The 18,989-nt window shown below is 38.7% G+C and overlaps 1 protein-coding gene across 4 annotated transcripts in view; it reads left to right on the top strand.

Moving 5' to 3' along the window:
* ppp2r3b (protein phosphatase 2, regulatory subunit B'', beta) overlaps positions 1-18,989 on the top strand; it is a 160,995-nt gene that overhangs the window by 117,152 nt on the left and 24,854 nt on the right. For all 4 annotated transcript variants that reach the window (XM_048533211.2, XM_048533210.2, XM_048533212.2 and 1 more), the window contains 6 exons: positions 5,663-5,737; positions 7,974-8,060; positions 8,679-8,835; positions 10,983-11,031; positions 13,320-13,409; positions 17,885-18,060. In XM_048533211.2, the coding sequence (XP_048389168.1) occupies positions 5,663-5,737; positions 7,974-8,060; positions 8,679-8,835; positions 10,983-11,031; positions 13,320-13,409; positions 17,885-18,060 (634 nt within the window). The remainder of the gene's footprint in view (positions 1-5,662; positions 5,738-7,973; positions 8,061-8,678; positions 8,836-10,982; positions 11,032-13,319; positions 13,410-17,884; positions 18,061-18,989) is intronic.

The following is an 18,989-nucleotide window of genomic DNA, read 5'->3' as shown; positions in this document are numbered from 1 at the left end:
ATCACTTCGATTTTATTTTATGATGCCTTCAGTTTTAAAAAGTAAAAGCTAAACATCTTTTCCCTTGAGTGTCGTGCCTACCAGTGTTCTGCTGCCTCCGAATGTTTTGCGTAAAGAAATGGCAAGCTAGAAATGATTAAGGTAATCATGCCCCCATACTACTCTGTATCACTGTATTATTGTATCAATTGAATCCAATTTCCAAAAGTTGGGACCTAACTATCCCTCCAGTAATTTTCAACTAATTTTTCTATTTCCTTTGGCAGATTCTTTTCAATTGTTGCAAATTATTTCAATTCTGTAAACAGTGTGGTAAAGTACTTTTAGAGGAGCTGTTCAAAAGTGAAATGCAAATGAGAGTATGGAAGCAACTAAATTTGACATGGTTTTTTTTTGGCTCTTCATTCTCATGCCTCCCCAATGTTTTTGAATAAATCTGCCTGTTTATTGTTTAAATTCCCCATTTGAACTTATTGGGACACCTTTGTAAATTATTTACTTTGAATCCTATAAACAGTATCAAAGTTAGGCATAGATATATTAATTTTAAAATGCCAATTAATATTTTAACATGTAATTAAACATCTTTTAGCTTTTTCCCGTATAAGCTATTGCCAATGAAGAGGGCAATCACTTTACCAAAATACAACTACCCTTTTTAGATGGTTTGAGATCATTATTCAACCTTGCAGATTTTGTAGATCGTAAAACATTTCAAGTAGAAATAAGAAGGGGATGATCACCTTATTGGGATTGTGCCATAGGCGCGCCCCCCCCCCCCGCCCCCAAACAGTGGGGAAATTTGAGAAGCAAATATGTAGGAGATTGTCGATATCTGTAAAGAATGGTAGGGGATTTTAACTTTCCAGACTAAGACTGGAACTGCCGTTTGTGTTAAGGGCTTGGATGTGATGAGTTTGTATGTACCAGAAAATTTTCTTTATCGTTACGTAGTTCTATCTATTAGAGAAGATGCAAAATTTTACCTTCTCTTGAAAAATGAGGCAAGATAAGTGACTGAGGTGTCAGCAGGGGAGCACTTTGGGGGAAAATGGTTATAATCTATTTACTGCTAAAATAGTTATGGAAAAGAACAGACTTGATCTAAAAGTTAAAGTTCTAAATTGGAGTAAGGCCAATTTTGACAGTATTAATCAAACTTTCAAGGGTTGATTGGAGAAGGCTGTTAGCTGCTAAAGGGACTGCTGGAAAGTGAGAGGCCTTCAAAAATGAGTTATTAAGTTCAGAGGCAGTATGTTCCTGTTAGTGCAAAAGGCGATGCTGCCGGGTGTCGGGAATGCTGGATGACTAGAGATGGTGATGCTCTGGTCAAGAAAGTGTAGGAGACGTGTCAGGTATAGATAGCTGGGATCAAATGACTCCCAGGAGGAATGGAAGAGCAGTAGGGGCTTTCTTAACAAGAAATCGGGAAGACGAAAAGGTGACAAGGTATTTTGGCAAACTGGCATAAGGAGGATCGAAAAAAGTTCTCCAAATATGTTAAGGGCAAAAGAGTAACTAGGGAGAGAATAGGGCCACTTGATCAATGTTGCTATCGACATGTGGAACCAGAGGAGTTGGGTGAGGTACTAAACAAATATTTTGCTTCAGTATTTACTGTGGAGAAGGACATGGAAGCTCGGGAACTTGAGGAAATAAATGGTGATATCTTAAAGTGCCCATATTACAGAAGAGGTGGCACTGGAGATCTTAAAATGCATGAAGGTAGATAAATCCCCAGGACAATAGATTATACCTGGTACATAGGCACACCATTTTATTTCCGTTGTTTGTTGACTTCTCAAATGCACTTTATTACCTCTCATTAAAAGCAATGCTTCCATAACCTGCCACAACATGCCTGCAAGTAATATTGTGAATTCTGGAGCACAAATTGATGCTTTGAGTCATTTTATCCTTTGTGTAGCAGTAAATGTAGACTGCCATGCCTAGGTTGGTGATGTCAGTATATTTACAGGTATTAACCATCCAGTGGTTTTGATTTTAAAAAAAATTGAAGTTGCTTTCACACAGTGTATGTAAATATTCACTGTGTTTCTAGTACACATTTAGCCCTGCCCTATGGAAGAAATTAGACTACCTAAGTAGAATGGTACATGTGCAAATGGTCTTATTCATGTGGGGAGAGAATTGGTTGTTACGTGGCTCTCTTCCTAACCTCCAGATAAGATAAATTAGTTAATTTTAGATTACGTACTTCTGAAGTACAGTTGCTGATATCCAAGCAAACCTGACAGTTTGTCGCAAGCCCACGTGAGAAACTGCACTGATACTCGAGCCCCATTGCTCCAAGAGTCATCACAGAAGTTAAAGACTCAATCAAATCACTGAGTCCCCAACTTGCCTAATCAATAAAATCAGGTTAACAGAAAATGCTGACCAGGTTTTTATAATTAACAAGAAACTACCAATTATTACAAAGAGATCAACTCTTAACTACAGACAGAATTATGAATTATCGACATATAAGTTGACTAAATGGAACTCTAATCCCATTCTTAAACCTCTTCTCTCTCGAAAAGCAGTCATGGATGTTATAGGTGGGGAAAAGATTAGTGGGGAAAGCACCAGGCCGCAGGATACGAAGTGTCCTTTTTGCTTCCCAAGTCCTTCTAATCGGAGTTTCCTGTTTCCAGATTCTTTCAACTCTTTTCTGAAGAGAGCAGTTGATACATTACTTGTTCAGTCTTTTAGTTGGAAGCAACGGCAAACAGTGGGAGGGAATAGATAGCTATCTACAAGTTTGGTTATCTCACTGCAGAGGGAAAGAGAGAAACTCTGTCGCAGTAAGGACGCTTCTGTCCCTGTATTGTTTATACATTCTCCGTTCCCCTGCCCTGGAGCAAGTTGTGGTGATGACCTCTGGCCTCTCTGGGTGAAACTTGTTTTATGCATGCTCATGGTGCCATAGCTCTTGGAAATGAAAGCAGAGGTGGTTAACGTGGATTGGGAAAGGCATTTAAAAGCAAAGACAGTTGAGAAGCAATAGCAGGCTTTTAAGAAAATAGATCCTGGTTCGCAGGTAAGACGTGCGAAGCGTGGAAAGAGATAAGGGAACTATGGTTAATCGGGGAAGTTAGGGATAGCATCAAATAGAATGAAAAGCTTTTTAAAAATCGCCAAATAAGAGAGAGACAATAATGAGGAGGATAGGAAATAATACAATTTTTATCACTAGAGAGAAAGAGTGCTAGGGAAACTAATAGGGCTAAAGACAAATATTTCCCCTGGACCTAATGTGATGAATCCTTGGCTATTAAAGGAAGTAGCTACAGGATAGTGGATGCACTGGTAGTAATCTTTGAGTAATCCTTAGATTTATTTAGAAAAGGAAAGAAACAAAAAAATTAACTATGGGCCAGTTGTTGAGTGTGTGTTTCTGGGAGCAAATGACTGTTTTTATAAAGGATGCAATAGCAAAGCATTTAGAAACACAAGACATGATTAAACAATATTAGCATGGCTTCATGAAGAAGAAATTATGATATTTGCTAAAATTAATTGAGGATGGAACAAGTAGGATCATTAAAGCCAACGCAGTGGATTTGATGTACAGCATTTGGATTTTCAGAAAGAGTTTAAATACCATACAGTAAGAACTCATGGTGTTGGTGATGCTGTATTAGCTTGGGTAAAGGTATGGCTAACTAATAGACTGAGAGTTGGGATACGAGGTATATTTTGAGGATGGTAACCTGTAATTAGTAGTATGCCACAGGGATCAGTGTTGGGACCAAAATTATTTCCAATATATATTACTAGAACTGGATGAGGAAAGTGAATGCACTATAGTTGTGCTTTTGGATGACCCAAAAATAGGTGGAAAAGCAAGAGGTGAGGATGAGACACAGAATCTGTAGAGGGATGTAGACATGTTAAGTGAATGGGGGAAACATTGATTTTGCCCCTTGTGATTTTATAAAATCACTTCCCCTCTTTCTGTCCACTGTCTCTTCTCTCTTTCTCCCCCCCCCCCGAGAAAGAAATTCCAGCATATCCTCAACTCAACAGTGCTCACTCCAACACCAGTGCTCCAGATCATTGTAAGCACCTCCAAATCATCTGAGAAAACGTGTGTTTCACTAAACACCTAGAAAACTAAGGCCTTCTTCCAAACAGCACCTTCAGCTCAACAATCTTTCCCTAGCCGAACAGTGAAGATCTATGCAAGATCCTGGAAAATGTGGACTGTTATTTTTCATTATCATAGGTGTGTTCTTTCTACACAGACTTAGATGACAAAATTCACCATCACCTTTGTAGCAGTTCTGCCTTCAGTCAACTGAGGAAAAGAATGTTTGAGGGTTTGGATCTCAAACTTTGTGACTAAGATGATGGTTTATTGCGGGCAGGAGTCATGCTGCTGACTCCAGCAGGTATCTCAAAGCAGTGGAGAAATGCCTCCAGCGATGCCTTCAAAAGATTTTCTAAATCTGGGAGGTACATCATCAGTGTAATTTCTCATGCTAATATACCTGAGATACAATTGCACAACACTGGCTCCACTGGGGAGAATGTTGGTCACTTGCCTGACGCTAGACTCCCCAAGCAACTGCCGTACTCTGGTCTTGGTTGCATTAGATTTTCAGAAGGACTATGGAAACACTTTAAGAATGATCTTGAAGCATCCCTGAAAAGACCAAGAATGCTTGTTGATTCCCGGGTGTCCTTTGGTTTTGACCAATCAAAATGGGAGGAGGTTTGTTTGGGAAAGTAGCAAACACATCAATAAATTTCAGGAATACAGGGGCAAAATCTAAACATTAGTGTGAGTGCACAAACCTCCAGATAACTCAACTACCGAACAATGAACATCACCTACCCTGTGTTTGGCAGAATCTTCTGATTGTGCATTGCACGCATTAGCTATCTGAGAACCTGAGTGAAAACATGATATCCTTGATCCCCAGGAACTACCTGAGAAGGAGCTGTAGTCGTGGGAGAAAGCAATTCAGATAGCCACTTTATAATTTTTTTTGCATTGATTTGGAACAAAAATAAATAGTTTTAGATTGTTACGGTTATCTGGTGGCTTCGGCATCTGTATTTGCTTTGCAATGTAGTAGTGGAGCTCACTGCCTTAAAAGGTGGTCGAGTAGGAAACTCATGTAACATGGAAGTAATATTTAGATATTCATTTGTGTTTACATAGCCTCCAGAGCTTTGGGCCAAAAATTGGAAAGTGGGATTAGTGAAGTTAGATCTGTGTTGACTGGCGTGAACATGTTGAATGGCTGTCTGTAATGTAGGCATCTGACAGAATGTGGTGGCAGAGCTCAGATTATCGTATTAGTTTCTATCATGGAAGCAGAAGTCGCACATTCAGCATCTATTCAACAATTTTTAGTTGGCTCATTGCTGAGCTCTCTCATAACTCAGACTGTCCTACTTGGTTTCATAACACTTTCTGGCCTTGTCTAACAAAATGCTATCAATTTCCATTTTGAAATCTTTGATCCAATAGTTTTGTGCAGGCGAGTGTTTCAGATTTTAAGGGAATGTAAATGCAGTGTTTCAGATCTAAAGCAGGTTGATGCTGTTTGAGCGTTTCTAATCTATAAAATAGGGTAGTTATTTGAAATGCCTAGGAAAAGTTTGTGAGAACTTTAATATTTGAACAGCCACTGGCTTTCTTTTATAGGATGTGGTAAACACACACCCTGGGTTGACATTTCTTCGAGAAGCTGCAGAATTCCACACCCGGTATATTACCACAGTAAGTACTTCTTGTAGAGGACTGTTTTTCAGCTGATGTTTTTTGTCATATATTTCTTTAAGTCCTGCCAACTAGATTGTTTATAGCCCTTTTTAGATGATGATTTATAAATGGAGGCCCCTTGTTTTCCATTTTAATCATCTTGTGTTTTTCTCAAAACATCTTTCTAAAACCTGTGATGTTAAGAACAAAAGATGGGTCAGAAGTGAAGGATAGATAAGTTTTCAGTCTATCTTTTTTTAAATCAAAAATGTAAGTATGAATGGCTCACAAACGGTCATAAAACAGAGTTTGGATAGACTGCAAGGACATTATCAAGATGTGGAAAATCACAAGGGATGTAGACAGAGTAGAAAGGGAAAAACTTTTCCCCTTGATGGAAGGATCAATGATCAGGGACATAGATGTAAGGTAAGGTACAGGAAGTTTATAGAGGAAGTGAGGAACTTTTTTCCCCACGCAGTGTGTACTGGGCATCTAGAATTCAATACCTGTTTGGTTGGTAGAGGCAGAAACACTTAACATTTTAAGAATTATTTAGATGTGCACTTGTGATGCTAGAAGTATACAAGGCCATGGATCATCTGATGAAAAACAGGATTGGAGTGGTTAGGTGCTTGTTTTGACTGGCATAGACTCCATCAGCTGAGGTGCATTTTTGTGTGCTGAAGACCTCCTTGACTGTCTGACTTCTATGATGTAAAAATAACAGGAGGCTGTTTGATTGATAAGCCCTGATACTTATAGACTGGGAGCGAATACCTGGAAATCTCGAACACAGGTTCTGCAGAGTGCACTATGAACCATGTTTGGTCCATTTGGCAGCTGGCCAAAGCAATTGGCTGGAAGGTTGATTGCCAGTTGGGAAAGTTGGAGGAAAAGGCCACAGGTCGCCATCCATCAAGAAAGTTCACGTGCTGGTTGGAGTCTGTCAGAGCCTGGTATTTGGGAAGATGATCGAGATTAGTAGATGGTGGGGGAGGCTGTCATACGACTGCAGAAGTCAGCAGATTGTGGGATCATAGAATGGAGGGAATTGACGGATCACTGACATGAGTCTGGTCCAGTGGCTGGTGTAGGAAGTCAGATTGTGATACTGGAGGCTTGGAATTGCAGATTCATGACAGTTTTGGCTGGTTGCAGAGTAGACAGCTGAACTTGAAATTGGAAGGAATGGCTGACCAATCTTTGAACTGCCATTTATTTCCTCTAAGATAAACTTCTGACATCATTTCGCTGGGGGGCATTTTGTTCTCAGGATCTGTGTGTTGCTGGCATTTATTGTCAACCCCTAATTTCCCTTGTTGGTGTAGCAAGTCACCATGGCCCCTTTTGAACATGTCTCTCAAACCTGCAATCCCTACCGTCCTAAAGAACAAGGGCAGCAGATACGTGGAGCACCATGTCCTGCAAACTACATTCTAAATAATATACCATCCTTCACTGAAACTTTTTCCCTTGTATTTCACAATAACTGGTTAAAAATCCTTGAAATTGCTAATCGCTCAGGTTTCCTAGAGACAAAGAAATTAAAGAAAATATCTCAGTTCTATTTGCTACAGTGGGTGGTGGGGGGGAAGAAATGTGCAATAAATGCTGATCTTGACACAACAGTTCACATCCTATGAATGAATTAATAAAAGCTATTAAACACTTTACATCTTATGTCTTTAACAATTTTTGACTTTTAATGAGTGTTCCAATATTCTAAGACTCCAGAACCTGGTATTTGAGAACAGGTGCAGCAAAACCACTACAAAGTGGAGAAGATGTGTGCTTGTGGCAGGCTGACATCCTTGTTGAGCTGTTGGCATCCCTGGGATCTGCCAGTTATTTTTCACTAAATTATCTGGGCATGTGAACTTTTCTCTGAGACTTCTCATCTTTTCCACTGTTCCACTATAGCCATTTGCATTTCCTCTGAGCATATCTTTCTTTCCTTGTCTCATTACCACCCATTTTTTTTCTTGCCCTGGCATTCTTTTAGCATTCTACCACTCCTGCCCTATCCGAGAACTTCAGTTTTTGTTCTCTCCTTTTGTTCCATTCACCACAATCTAATTCTGTAACTGCTGTAAACACTGATAGTTTGATAGATGTTCAGACAATAATAAAGACTTTAACCTGGAATTTAAATAGTTAAATGAGGTATTCATGTAATCTCTGAGCTGCCTGACCTAGTTTACTGCTATCTGGAAATTAGGTGAGTTTTTAATTTTGGTGTCCCATTGAACAGGTTATTCAGAGGATATTTTACACAGTAAACAGATCTTGGACAGGACGTATAACATGCACAGAAATCAGGAAAAGCAACCTTCTACAAGTAAGTTTTTGTGTAATCTAGTTGGGTATTCTTAACTTGCACTTACAGAAACCTTTGTCGTCCTCCACTATTGCCATGTACTCCATTATTCCGGTACTTATTTTCTCCTAAACTGCTGATTTTAAAAACCTAACTATATTTAATGATTGCTGGCACGTTCATCTGTCTATTTATAACAGAAACGTCCTTTACATGACCAACAGATCTTCCAGGGCTTATACTGAAGTGCAGTATGCATGTACAATGATTTAAGTCGAAATGTCAGCAGTATCAGCTCTATTAGGTTAATTGTGGCTGCGGTGAATTTCAATATCCATAAGTAGAGAAATATCTTATCCCCTTATTATTGTGAATGACATGAAAGCTGTTGGCTTATCAAACTACTTATAAAGTAGCATGAGATTTTAAACTGTGAGATTCTGAACTAAAGATAAAGGTTTACACGTTGTGACTGTTTGCTTGCAAATAGTGGTGGATGTTTTGCCAAGAATTTTTAAGTTTAAATTCAGTTCATTTAAATAACCCTCTGCTGAAAGTTAATCATCTGCAATGCTCAAGCAATTACTTCTTGAATAATTTGTTTGAATCCTAAAGTAAGGGTGTGTTTTTAATTCGTAGAACCTAGCCTTACTGGAAGAGGAAGAGGATATTAATCAGCTCACCGAATTTTTCTCCTATGAGCACTTTTATGTGATCTATTGTAAATTCTGGGAACTTGACACTGACCATGACCTCTACATTGATCAGAAGGACCTGGCAAGGCATAATGATGATGGTATGACATGCAACATGAAGTAACAGGTTATTAAGAGTCAGCTGTTTGATGTTTCAAATGACAAATCATGCCTAAATAAATGATGAAAGCTATCTGAAAAAACTATGCAAAGTCAATCCCTTTTTCTTCACTGGACATAAACTTATGCACAAAACAGAAATTGGTATCATTGCCTGTGTTTCGTTTTGCTTGTTTTACTGATTAATTAACTTGTAATTGTGTAATTAAATTGCACGCTTTCTTTCCAGAGTAAAGCATGCATATAAATTGCATTAATTTGATTTACCATCGTGAGAACATTAGTGTGAAAACACTTTTTTTTTCTTTTGTTCTCCATCTGTCCCAACTCATTAATTTGAGTATCATGTTAATCATTTTAGTTGAAAATAAATGAGAGTTTTAAAGCCATCTCATTGCTCATTTGAGGCTAATTGAATAGTTGTCATAACCATATTATGAATCTTGACCATCATTTCAATTGTTGGGAATTAATGAACCTGAGCTAAATTAGAGCTCCCTAGCATTTTTCCCAAATGCAAAGTATTTGGTTACCTATAAAGTGCCCCATAGCACCAGATTACGCAGGCAATAAAATAATGCTACCTCAAGATTGTAGCGGTAAACCAAACACATTTGTAGTATATTTTGAATCATTAATCAAGCTAGTTACTTCAGTACAGCTGATAAGAGACCTATTGTTGAAGCTTCTCATCTTGCACTCATCAGCATGGAATTACAAGAATATTAAATCTAAAGGAGATAGCAATTTATACTGCATGAGATGTAGTGCTAATTTCATTGGCAAATGGGCTTTGTGATTGGTGGGCATATTGCCATGGAGAATGCGCATTTATTTGCCAAGCGCTCATTATTCTTACAAATCTATTCTGTGATTGCATGACAAAAAGCTTTAGTGTGTTTTTCTTTCAATGATTCCCTAGTTCTGTACTGCCAAGTGACTTCTAGTTACTTTTATTAATTGTGCACCTCAGGTGATTCATTCATTTGTGAACATTGAGGCCAAGTTACCACAAATGTTCTCCAGGTCGTCCCTTGTATTCTGAAGCCCAGGTGGAATTACCTGGGCAAAATGGCCTTGGTTTGTTTTAAATAAGAGATAACAAGATGTAGAGCTGGATGAACACAGCAGGCCAAGCAGCAGCGTAGGAGCAAGAAGGCTGACATTTTGAGCCTAGACCCTTTTTTATTTATGCTTTAGAGGGTTTACATGCATATTTGACAGAAGTCAAGGCCATTAAATGGGAGCACCCCTGTGAAAGTTTTAGATGCCACTATGTTTTAGTTTGCATCCATTTAGTTTTCTTAAAAAATAAATGTTGAAAGCATTGCAACACTTGGACATCGGGGCAGGGTTTTCTGACTCATCCAACAGATTTTCTGATCACTTTTAATATGAATCATCAGTTGCTGGGGGCTAAATTCTCCAGGATGTCAAATGCACGAGTGGAAAATACTAGCCATCATAGAATTAATTGGTTGTGATGTTAGGACTTGCTTTTCATTGTGAACTTAATTATTTCGCATGAATTGATTTTGATTTCTTCTGTGCAGTTGATAGCAAAGAAAATAGGAGGCTGCTCAGTCCTTGGATATCTGCCCATCAACATCTTAATAACTAGTACTTAATTTTTTTTAAACCAATTTTCGTCAAACTTAACTATTATACCCTGGAGAACATTTCCAAATTAAATTTCTACTGTAGTTGAAACCCCATTGATGGAGGCGGAGAAGAAAGACAATTATTTTAAAGCAGAAATTGATACCAAATATGTTTTGGTTTGAAATGGCTATTAGTTAGATTGTTCTTGCAGCATAATTGGAAGACTAAGTAAGCTGTAATGTCACAGAAATAGTGTTTTGCATGTTTAAACTGCATGTCTCTTAGCATACAATGATTTTGAACAAGCTATATAATTTCGATGAAAAAGCGTGGAGCTAGATGAACAGAGCAAACCAAGCAGCATTTTAGGGGCACAAAAGCTGACGTTTCGGGCCTAGACCCTCTGATGAAGGTTCATCCAGCTCCACACTTTGTTATCTCAGATTCTCCAGCATCTGCAGTTCCCATTATCTCTAATTTAGATGAAATATCTGTTCTTTCAAATGGCTTCTCCCTTAACTTTCAGCTATATCTGGTAGAATGATTGAAAGAATCTTCTCTGGAGCAGTCACAAGGTAAATGTTGCAAGTATTTATTGATGCAAGTCAAAAAAACGTATTTGAATTTGTATAGTTGCTATAAAATGAGGTCCCATTGTTTACAGTGTTTGGTGGAAAAACTTTTATAATCAAATTTCTTAGTTTAGGGAATTAAAACATATAAAGTGGAAGCAACAGAAGGCCACATGGCCCCAGAACCTACTGTGCCATTCAGTATCATGTTTGATCCTGGTGTGACTTTATTTCAGTTTCCTTGTCTCTCCTCTTCCCTCCCTTTCCCATCCTTTTTAATATCCTTTGTCACCTTTACAAGTGAAAAATCTGTCTAACTCCGTCCTGAATAAATTGATGAACCAGCATCCATCTATTCTCAGGTAGTGAATTCCAAAGATTAATAACTCTCTTGCCTCCTTCTGGGGAGGTGATGGCCTATTGGTATTATCACCGGACCTTTAATCCAGAGATCCAGGTAATGTTCTAGGGACTGGGTTCAAATCCTGCCATGGCAGATGGTGGAATTGGAATTCAGCTTTTTTAAAAAACCTGGGATGAGGATTTTGACCACCATGAATCCATTGCTGATTGTTGTAAAAAAACCATGTGGTTCACTAATGCCCTTTAGGGAGGGAAACTGCCATCCTTACCTGATCTGGCCTACATGTGACTCCAGACTCTCAGCAATGTGGTTGACACTTAACTGCCTTCTGGGCAATTAGGGATGGACAATAAATGCTGGTCAGTGCTGCCCACATCTCATGAAGACTTTTTTTTAAAAAATTCAATATTTTGAAATGTATACCACCTTGTTCTGGATTCAGCCGCAGTGGGAAACAGCATCTCTGGAGGTTGTAACCATTCAAGTCTCCTCAGAATATTTTCATCAATTTAATCATCTTCCACTCTTCCAAACTCTGATCAGTATAAGCCCGACCTGCGCAACCTTTGCTCAAAGCAACTCCTTCATCCAAAAAAAATCAGTTCAGACAATCTTCTGGGCATTACCTTCAGTGCAAATACGTCCTTGCTCAAATTAAGAAACCAAAACTGTATTCACTACTCTAGGTGTGGTGTCTCAAATTTTGTGTACAGTTGTAACAAGACCTCACTAATTTTGTACAAGTTTGCAACTGAACTCTCTCCACCAAAGTTCCAGGGATTGGGCAACTTGCAAAATTCTTGTAGGTTCCTCAATGATCATTGGTACCTCTTGGGTGCCTGCAAAGTGGGTGGGGCTTCAGGAAATATAAGAAATTATGAGCCCACATTGAGGAAGGCAGGTAACACCCAGGGTTGCTCATTCTATTCTGCACCTTTGCAGGTCACAAAATTAACTTCAAACACATTTTTATTTGGCTCATTCTTGGGTTTTTTTTTGCCTCTGCATGTAACCTACTGGTGTTGGGAGGATGAATAAAAGAAAGCTGAATTGCTCCATCTGATCAGTATGACCATCAAATGCTAGCTACAGTGCATGTGTGTGTGAAAAACATTACTGCTGCCATTGGTTTAGTGAAGAAATATGACAGATGAGAGGTCATTTTGATCTGAAACCTCAACTCTGTTACTGTTCAAAGATTTCTAGCATCAGCAGGATTTTGCTATAGAATTAAAGTGATGCACTTTTTTGATTTTTGAATGCGATCAAATACTTATAGAGATGAATAATTTGGGCATATTAAAGTATTTTGGGTGTTTTTTTAATCACACTGAGAAGCAACAAAATAATGTGTTCTTTAAACTGTCATACTTTGCATCATTTCAAAAGCATGGGAAACATTTACTGCAAGTCAAATTCTTTTACACTGACAGTTAATCATTATGCATGTGAGATCTCACTCCTTCAGCTTTCAATCATCATTTGAGATTTTAGGTATCTAAACAAAAAATAATTTCTCCATCTCTCTTTCTCTCAATGCAGTTCTTTTTTTTTCTTTTTATTACTTTGCTTTCTGTATCTGTTGATGCGTATTAAGGTGGATGTCGCAGTCCTTTAAACTGGCCGTTTAAGAGGATACACCATATGTGCTCTGTTCACTTGGGTCCCAGCTAACCTATTTCCCTCGCTGTAATATTGTCAGCAAACATTTTCAGCATCTGTTCGTACAAAAATTGCAGAAATTTAAAAGATATACAAGGGAGTTTCTGACTGTTAGCAGATGACATGCCACAATAAATGATGGCCTTCTGCTGAATACTTTTAACCTGAGTTTCATCCTACAAATGACTAGAGCTAGAAGATTGCTCTCACAGTTGTAAACGATATGATCTGAGCGTTAATTTTAAAACAGCTTATTTCTTTACAGGCACAGAAAAACTCCTAAAGAAAGGAAGATTGGTTATGCAGACTTTGTCTGGTTTTTGATTTCTGAAGAAGACAAAAAGACATCAACCAGGTGAAAAATTTTGCATGTGTGATCAGAGGTTGCAACTGATTATGCTTTCTTTTACAGAATGAATAATATACGTGATGTTTAATCATTTTTGAAAGATGTTACGGCTGTACAAGACATTGGGAAGGCTGCATTTGGAGTACTGTGTACAATTCTGATCATCCTGTCATAAGGATGTTATTAAACTGGAAAGGGTGTAAGAAAATGTACAACTGTTACTGAGACTGGAAGGTTTAATTTATAAGGAGAGGCTGGATAGTCTGGGACTTGTTTTTTTTCTTGAGCATAGAAGGCTGAGGGGTGACCTTTGTGTAGAAATTTATAAAACCATGAGGGGCATAGATAAGGTGAGTAGCCAAGGCCTTTACCCAAGTAGGGAAGCCCAAAACTATACAGCATAGATTTAAGGTGAGGAGAAAAAATTAACAGTGACCTGAGGGGCAAATTTTTCATGCAGAGGGTGGGGCATATATGGAACGAGGTGCCAGAAGAAGTGGGAGGGGTGGGTGCAATTACAACATGTTAAAAGACAGTTGGACATGACATGAATAGGAAAGATTTAGACAGATGTAGGCCAAACACACATACACATGAGACTAGTTTAGTTTAGGAAACCTGGTCAGTAAGAACAAGTTAGGCTGAAGGATCTGTTTCCATGCTGTTTGCATCTATGACATTGAGTCAGATAGTTGCTTTAATTTGGGGTTGATATCTGGACTCCTTCAAATTTAGGGAGTGACCTAGTTTAAATATTCGAGTTATAAAAATCCATTTACCACACCTCCCACCTCAGTTAAGGTGGTGTTGATCCTGTTTATATGTTGGAATGGCAGTGTCATTTCTTCAACCTAATTTTTTGGTTTGGTATGAGTTCTTAATCCTACTGTTATTGTAATATATGCAATTTATAATAAAGGAACAAACAAATGGAAACTAAAAATACTTGAAATATCAATTATTGGCCCATATGGGGATTTGCTTGGAACAACTGTGCACAGTGCCACAGCGGTTAGCACTGCTACCTCACAGCATCAGAGACCTGGGGTTCATTTCCACCCTCGGGCGACTGTTTGTGTGGAGTTTGCACATTCTCCCCGTGTCTGTGTGTTTCCCCTCTGGGTGCTCCGGTTTCCTCCCACAGTCCAAAGATGTGCAGGCTAGGTGGTTTGGCCATGCTAAATTGCCCATAGTGTTCGGGGGTGGGGTGGGGGGGGGGGGGGGGGGAGCGGTGTAGATTAGGTGGCTTATAGCATTGCCTCGTATGAAAGTACTATGTTAAAGACCAAATTATACATCTTGGTAATAAGTGACTAAGAGTAGACTATAACTACAGAGTGTCCTTGGTTTGAATTCTTGACATGTGTATAAAAATTCCATTGAAATGTGGCACAGAACTAACAGATTGTGTGCACTCTGTTTCAAAAGTAACCCAAGCATTATAAGCAGTAAAGATCTACATTTATGACATATACATGCACATTACCTTTCATATTAGAGACCTCTGTCCAACTAAAGCTGTAGCTTTGATTTGACAAGTTTTCGTTTCTGTCTCCAGTTGTGATAAGTTAACATTACAGCAGTAATCCTCTTGATTGGCTATGACTGTAGATAAATAATTTAGTTAAGATAAATGTGAGAGGTTTGGGGTGGAGAGCAATCTTCATCTTTTGTTACATGTTTTATTTTGGTTATGTGCAATCAGGTACAAATGACCATCTTATTTGCTGGACTACATATAGGTAGACGACTTCTAGAGAAGCTCAATGAATTTTTGAGGGATATCAGTTTTGATTTGAGTATTTCACCACAGTATCACAAGGAATTTTTTTAAAAATATGATGTGGTCATTACTGGTGTTGATATTGGTTGTGATTAATGCTAAGTAATTTAGGCAATTGACAATTCATAACAATTTTCTGATAGAATGAGTTTATTAAGAAGCAGTAGTTAACTAACATCTATGATAATGAAATAATAGAAACTTAAGGAAAATTGATCTTCTGTTGATATGAGTGTGTTGATCAGCTTTTGGGTAACTGAGTCTCCCTATAAGATGAATCCTGTATAATCATGTTTGACACCCCAGTAAAAGTTGTTTTCACCCCCACTCCTTGCGAGGCAGCAGTTATTAGTGCTGGTTGCACACAGACCATGCCATTCTATCCCTGTCAGCAAAAGGATATATTTTTGAAATATACTTAATTGAATATGAAGCAGGAAAGGTCAGCAGTGCATCTAAAGAGAACAGGTTATTGCCTTACCAAAAAACAAAACTATGGATGCTGGAAACCTGAAGCAGAATTGCTGGAGAAACTCAGCAGGCCTAGCAGCAGCTGTGGAGAGAAAGCTGAATCACTGAATCTGAAATGCTGCCTCTGCTTTCTCTCTCCAGGTGCTGATGGACCTACTGAGTTTCTCCAGCAAATCTTTGTCTTTGTTTCAGACTACTACTCATCTCCTTTCTCTGTGAGCCCTTCCATTCAGTCTATACAATCTGTCTCTCCTCTTGCCTTCCCACACATTAGAACTTCTATTCTAGCTGTTGCAGCATGTATGTTTAATGTATCATCAGCTGAATATTGTATAGGTGATCATTTCTTCCAGAGTATCAAAACTTAGTAAATCATGATCCAGCGGTAGCTCAAGACTTTTAAATTTCAGGAGCATGCAATGCATGCATATTTTCTAACAACCCTTGAAGAGCTACTGATCAATGCGTTTAGTTAATCAGCACAGTTAACAGCTGTTTAACTAAATACATTGCTTATCCAGGCTAATGCTAATCTACATGTTTTAATAGGTGTGAAAATTGGTGTGCACCTGATGAAACAATTCTATTAGTGATATAATTGTCCAACATAATAAGTGCAACAAGTAATTAAAGGAGTTAATGGAATATTGACCTTTATCCCAATGAGATTGGAATTCAAAAGTAAGGAAATGTTGTTACAGAACTACGGCCAGACTTATAATGGAGTTAACGAGTTCCTGTTCAGTTTCTGGCACCAAGCCTTGGGAAACACACTGATCTTGGAAGAGCTACAACACCTCTAGCAAGAATGTCTTCTCTCTGCCAAAGAGTGCTTGGCCTCCACTTGAACTACATCCAAACAGCATGTTGTCTTACCAAAAGGGGGAAAACATTAAACTTTCCTTCAGCCCTCACCCCCGTCACCTACACATTTCTCCATGGCCTCCCCATGGCAGCCATTAATTCTAGTGCCATTTACAAAACCCCTTCATGATAGGTTGACTGTTTGAGTTCTAAGGTGTTTATGTATTTGTTTTTTTTTCCACATATTTTAAGAGCATAGAGAATGGAAACTGACCCATCCAAGTAATGCACACCAGCCATGTTCCCAAACTAAACAGTCCCACTTGCCTGCGTTTGGCCCATATCCCTACAAACCTTTCCTATTCATGTACGTATCCAAATGTCTTTTAAATATTTTAACTTTACCTGCAGCCAGAGAGTTCCTGATTCCACCCCTCCCACTAAGGAACCCACTGTTTTCCCCATTACTAAAGGATAACTGATGTCCGCTCCCCCATCCTCTGTGTCCTGTGACAATATCTGCAGAGGAACCTCAGCTTTCTGATTATTCAGAGGAAATGCTGTGAAAGCAAACTTGCATTTACATGTTCTGCGCACTCTGTGTTTTAAACCTGAAGGACTCTAAAATGCTGTTTCAGTTTGGAGTTGGTCATTTAAATAGCCAGCTGCCTCTGGAAACTGCACATGCACAGACTACAACCAGTCCGCATCCCCACCAGCATTCCACGCATAACATCCAGCTCTGATGACAAAATCCCCCTGCCCCCAACGTTGACCAAAAGTGAAAATGATGGGTTTAGGAATTGGGTCCTTTTTCCAACTTTCTCCATTTTTACCACATTGGAGACTTTTCTGTTGTGGTGGAAACTAAGTTCTAAAATCTGAGATTTGGACAGCATCTAAAAGAGTAGGTGGTGTTTTAATAAAGGTTCTGGAACTAACCTGTCTGGTTTCTAGATGCTGACTAATCTGTTCCTTTTTCAGCATTCAGTCTTACTGTGTAAAAGCTTTCATAGTAGGATTTTGTACGAAATCAGTGCCTTCGGTTACTACTTTTAATTTTGTGGCCTTGGATAAGCTATCTCTTTATCAAGGAGGAAATTAAAGAAGGAAAGGGTTGTGTGTAAAGAGAAAGTGAGGCGCTTCATTGTACATTCATAAAATTAAGTTGAAAGTACTCCATGATAATGCACTTGTATTGGCCTATGACAGACTGTACAGGTTTAAGTAACTTGCACTTTTGAGTTAAAATGTACCTCCAGTTTATTTTTCAGTTTTGATTTTCTATCTTCAAATATCAGCCATGCTATTCTGAGGAAAGGCCTGTTTAAATTCATTCAATCTTTGATCTGTTCTCCATGCTGGGATTTAGTTTTATGATTCTCATAACTCTCATTAACTTTATTCACTTCCTCCCTGACAGTATTGAATACTGGTTCCGCTGTATGGATCTTGATGGAGATGGTGTGCTGTCAATGTATGAACTGAACTATTTCTACGAAGAGCAGTGTAAAAAGTTGGAGTGTATGTCTATTGAGCCACTGCCGTTTGAAGACTGCCTTTGTCAGTTACTTGATCTAGTTAAGCCAGAATGTGAAGGTATTTTTTGATCATTAAGAGATTGCGGGCATTTACTATCAAAACCAATATCCTTAACTGTCCATAATGGAGTGAATTAGTAGGCCATTTCAGAGGAAAGTAAATCATCAAGCAGTGGGCCTGGAGTTGCATGTAGATTGGATTAGAAAGTTTTTCCGTAAGGACATTAGTGAACCTTGTGAGTTTTCTTGATAATGTAGCAGTTACATGTCATCAGATTAGTAATAATGGGAACTGCAGATGCTGGAGAATCCAAGATAATAAAGTGTGAAGCTGGATGAACACAGCAGGCCAAGTAGCATCTCAGGAGCACAAAAGCTGACGTTTTGAGCCTAGACCCTTCATCAGAGAGGCCTCTGATGAAGGGTCTAGGCCCGAAACATCAGCTTTTGTGCTCCTGAGATGCTGCTTGGCCTGCTGTGTTCATCCAGCTTCACACTTTGTCATCAGATTAGTGTTTTGTTTAAACTAAATTTAAATTGTGTAACTATTAAAGTTGTATTCCTTAAACCCTAACACAAATATCAGAAAAAGCATAGAGTCCTGTTTACAAATTTGACGGAAATACTTTAGTTTACTTTTTAGAGAAACAGAAATGAGCCTTTTGATAATAAAATGTGAGGCTGGATGAACACAGCAGGCCCAGCAGCATCTCAGGAGCACAAAAGCTGATGTTTCGGGCCTAGACCCTTCATCAGAGACCTCTCTGCAGGCCCAGCAGCATCTCGGGAGCTTTTGTGCTCCTGAGATGCTGGGCCTGCTGTGTTCATCCAGCCTCACATTTTATTATCTTGGATTCTCCAGCATCTGCTGTTCCCATTATCACTGATACAATGAGCCTTTTGATTTTGCTTGTGTAAAATGCGTTTGATTACTTGGACTTCTGGTCCAAATTTAGTTTATGATTTTAAGGGAGAATAAGAATTTTC

The sequence above is a fragment of the Stegostoma tigrinum genome, chromosome 6 (genome assembly GCF_030684315.1).
Source record: "Stegostoma tigrinum isolate sSteTig4 chromosome 6, sSteTig4.hap1, whole genome shotgun sequence".
Classification (NCBI taxonomy): Eukaryota; Metazoa; Chordata; class Chondrichthyes; order Orectolobiformes; family Stegostomatidae; genus Stegostoma; species Stegostoma tigrinum.
The sequence above is the reverse complement of the archived record's forward strand: the minus strand, read 5'-3'. Positions and strand labels throughout refer to the sequence as shown.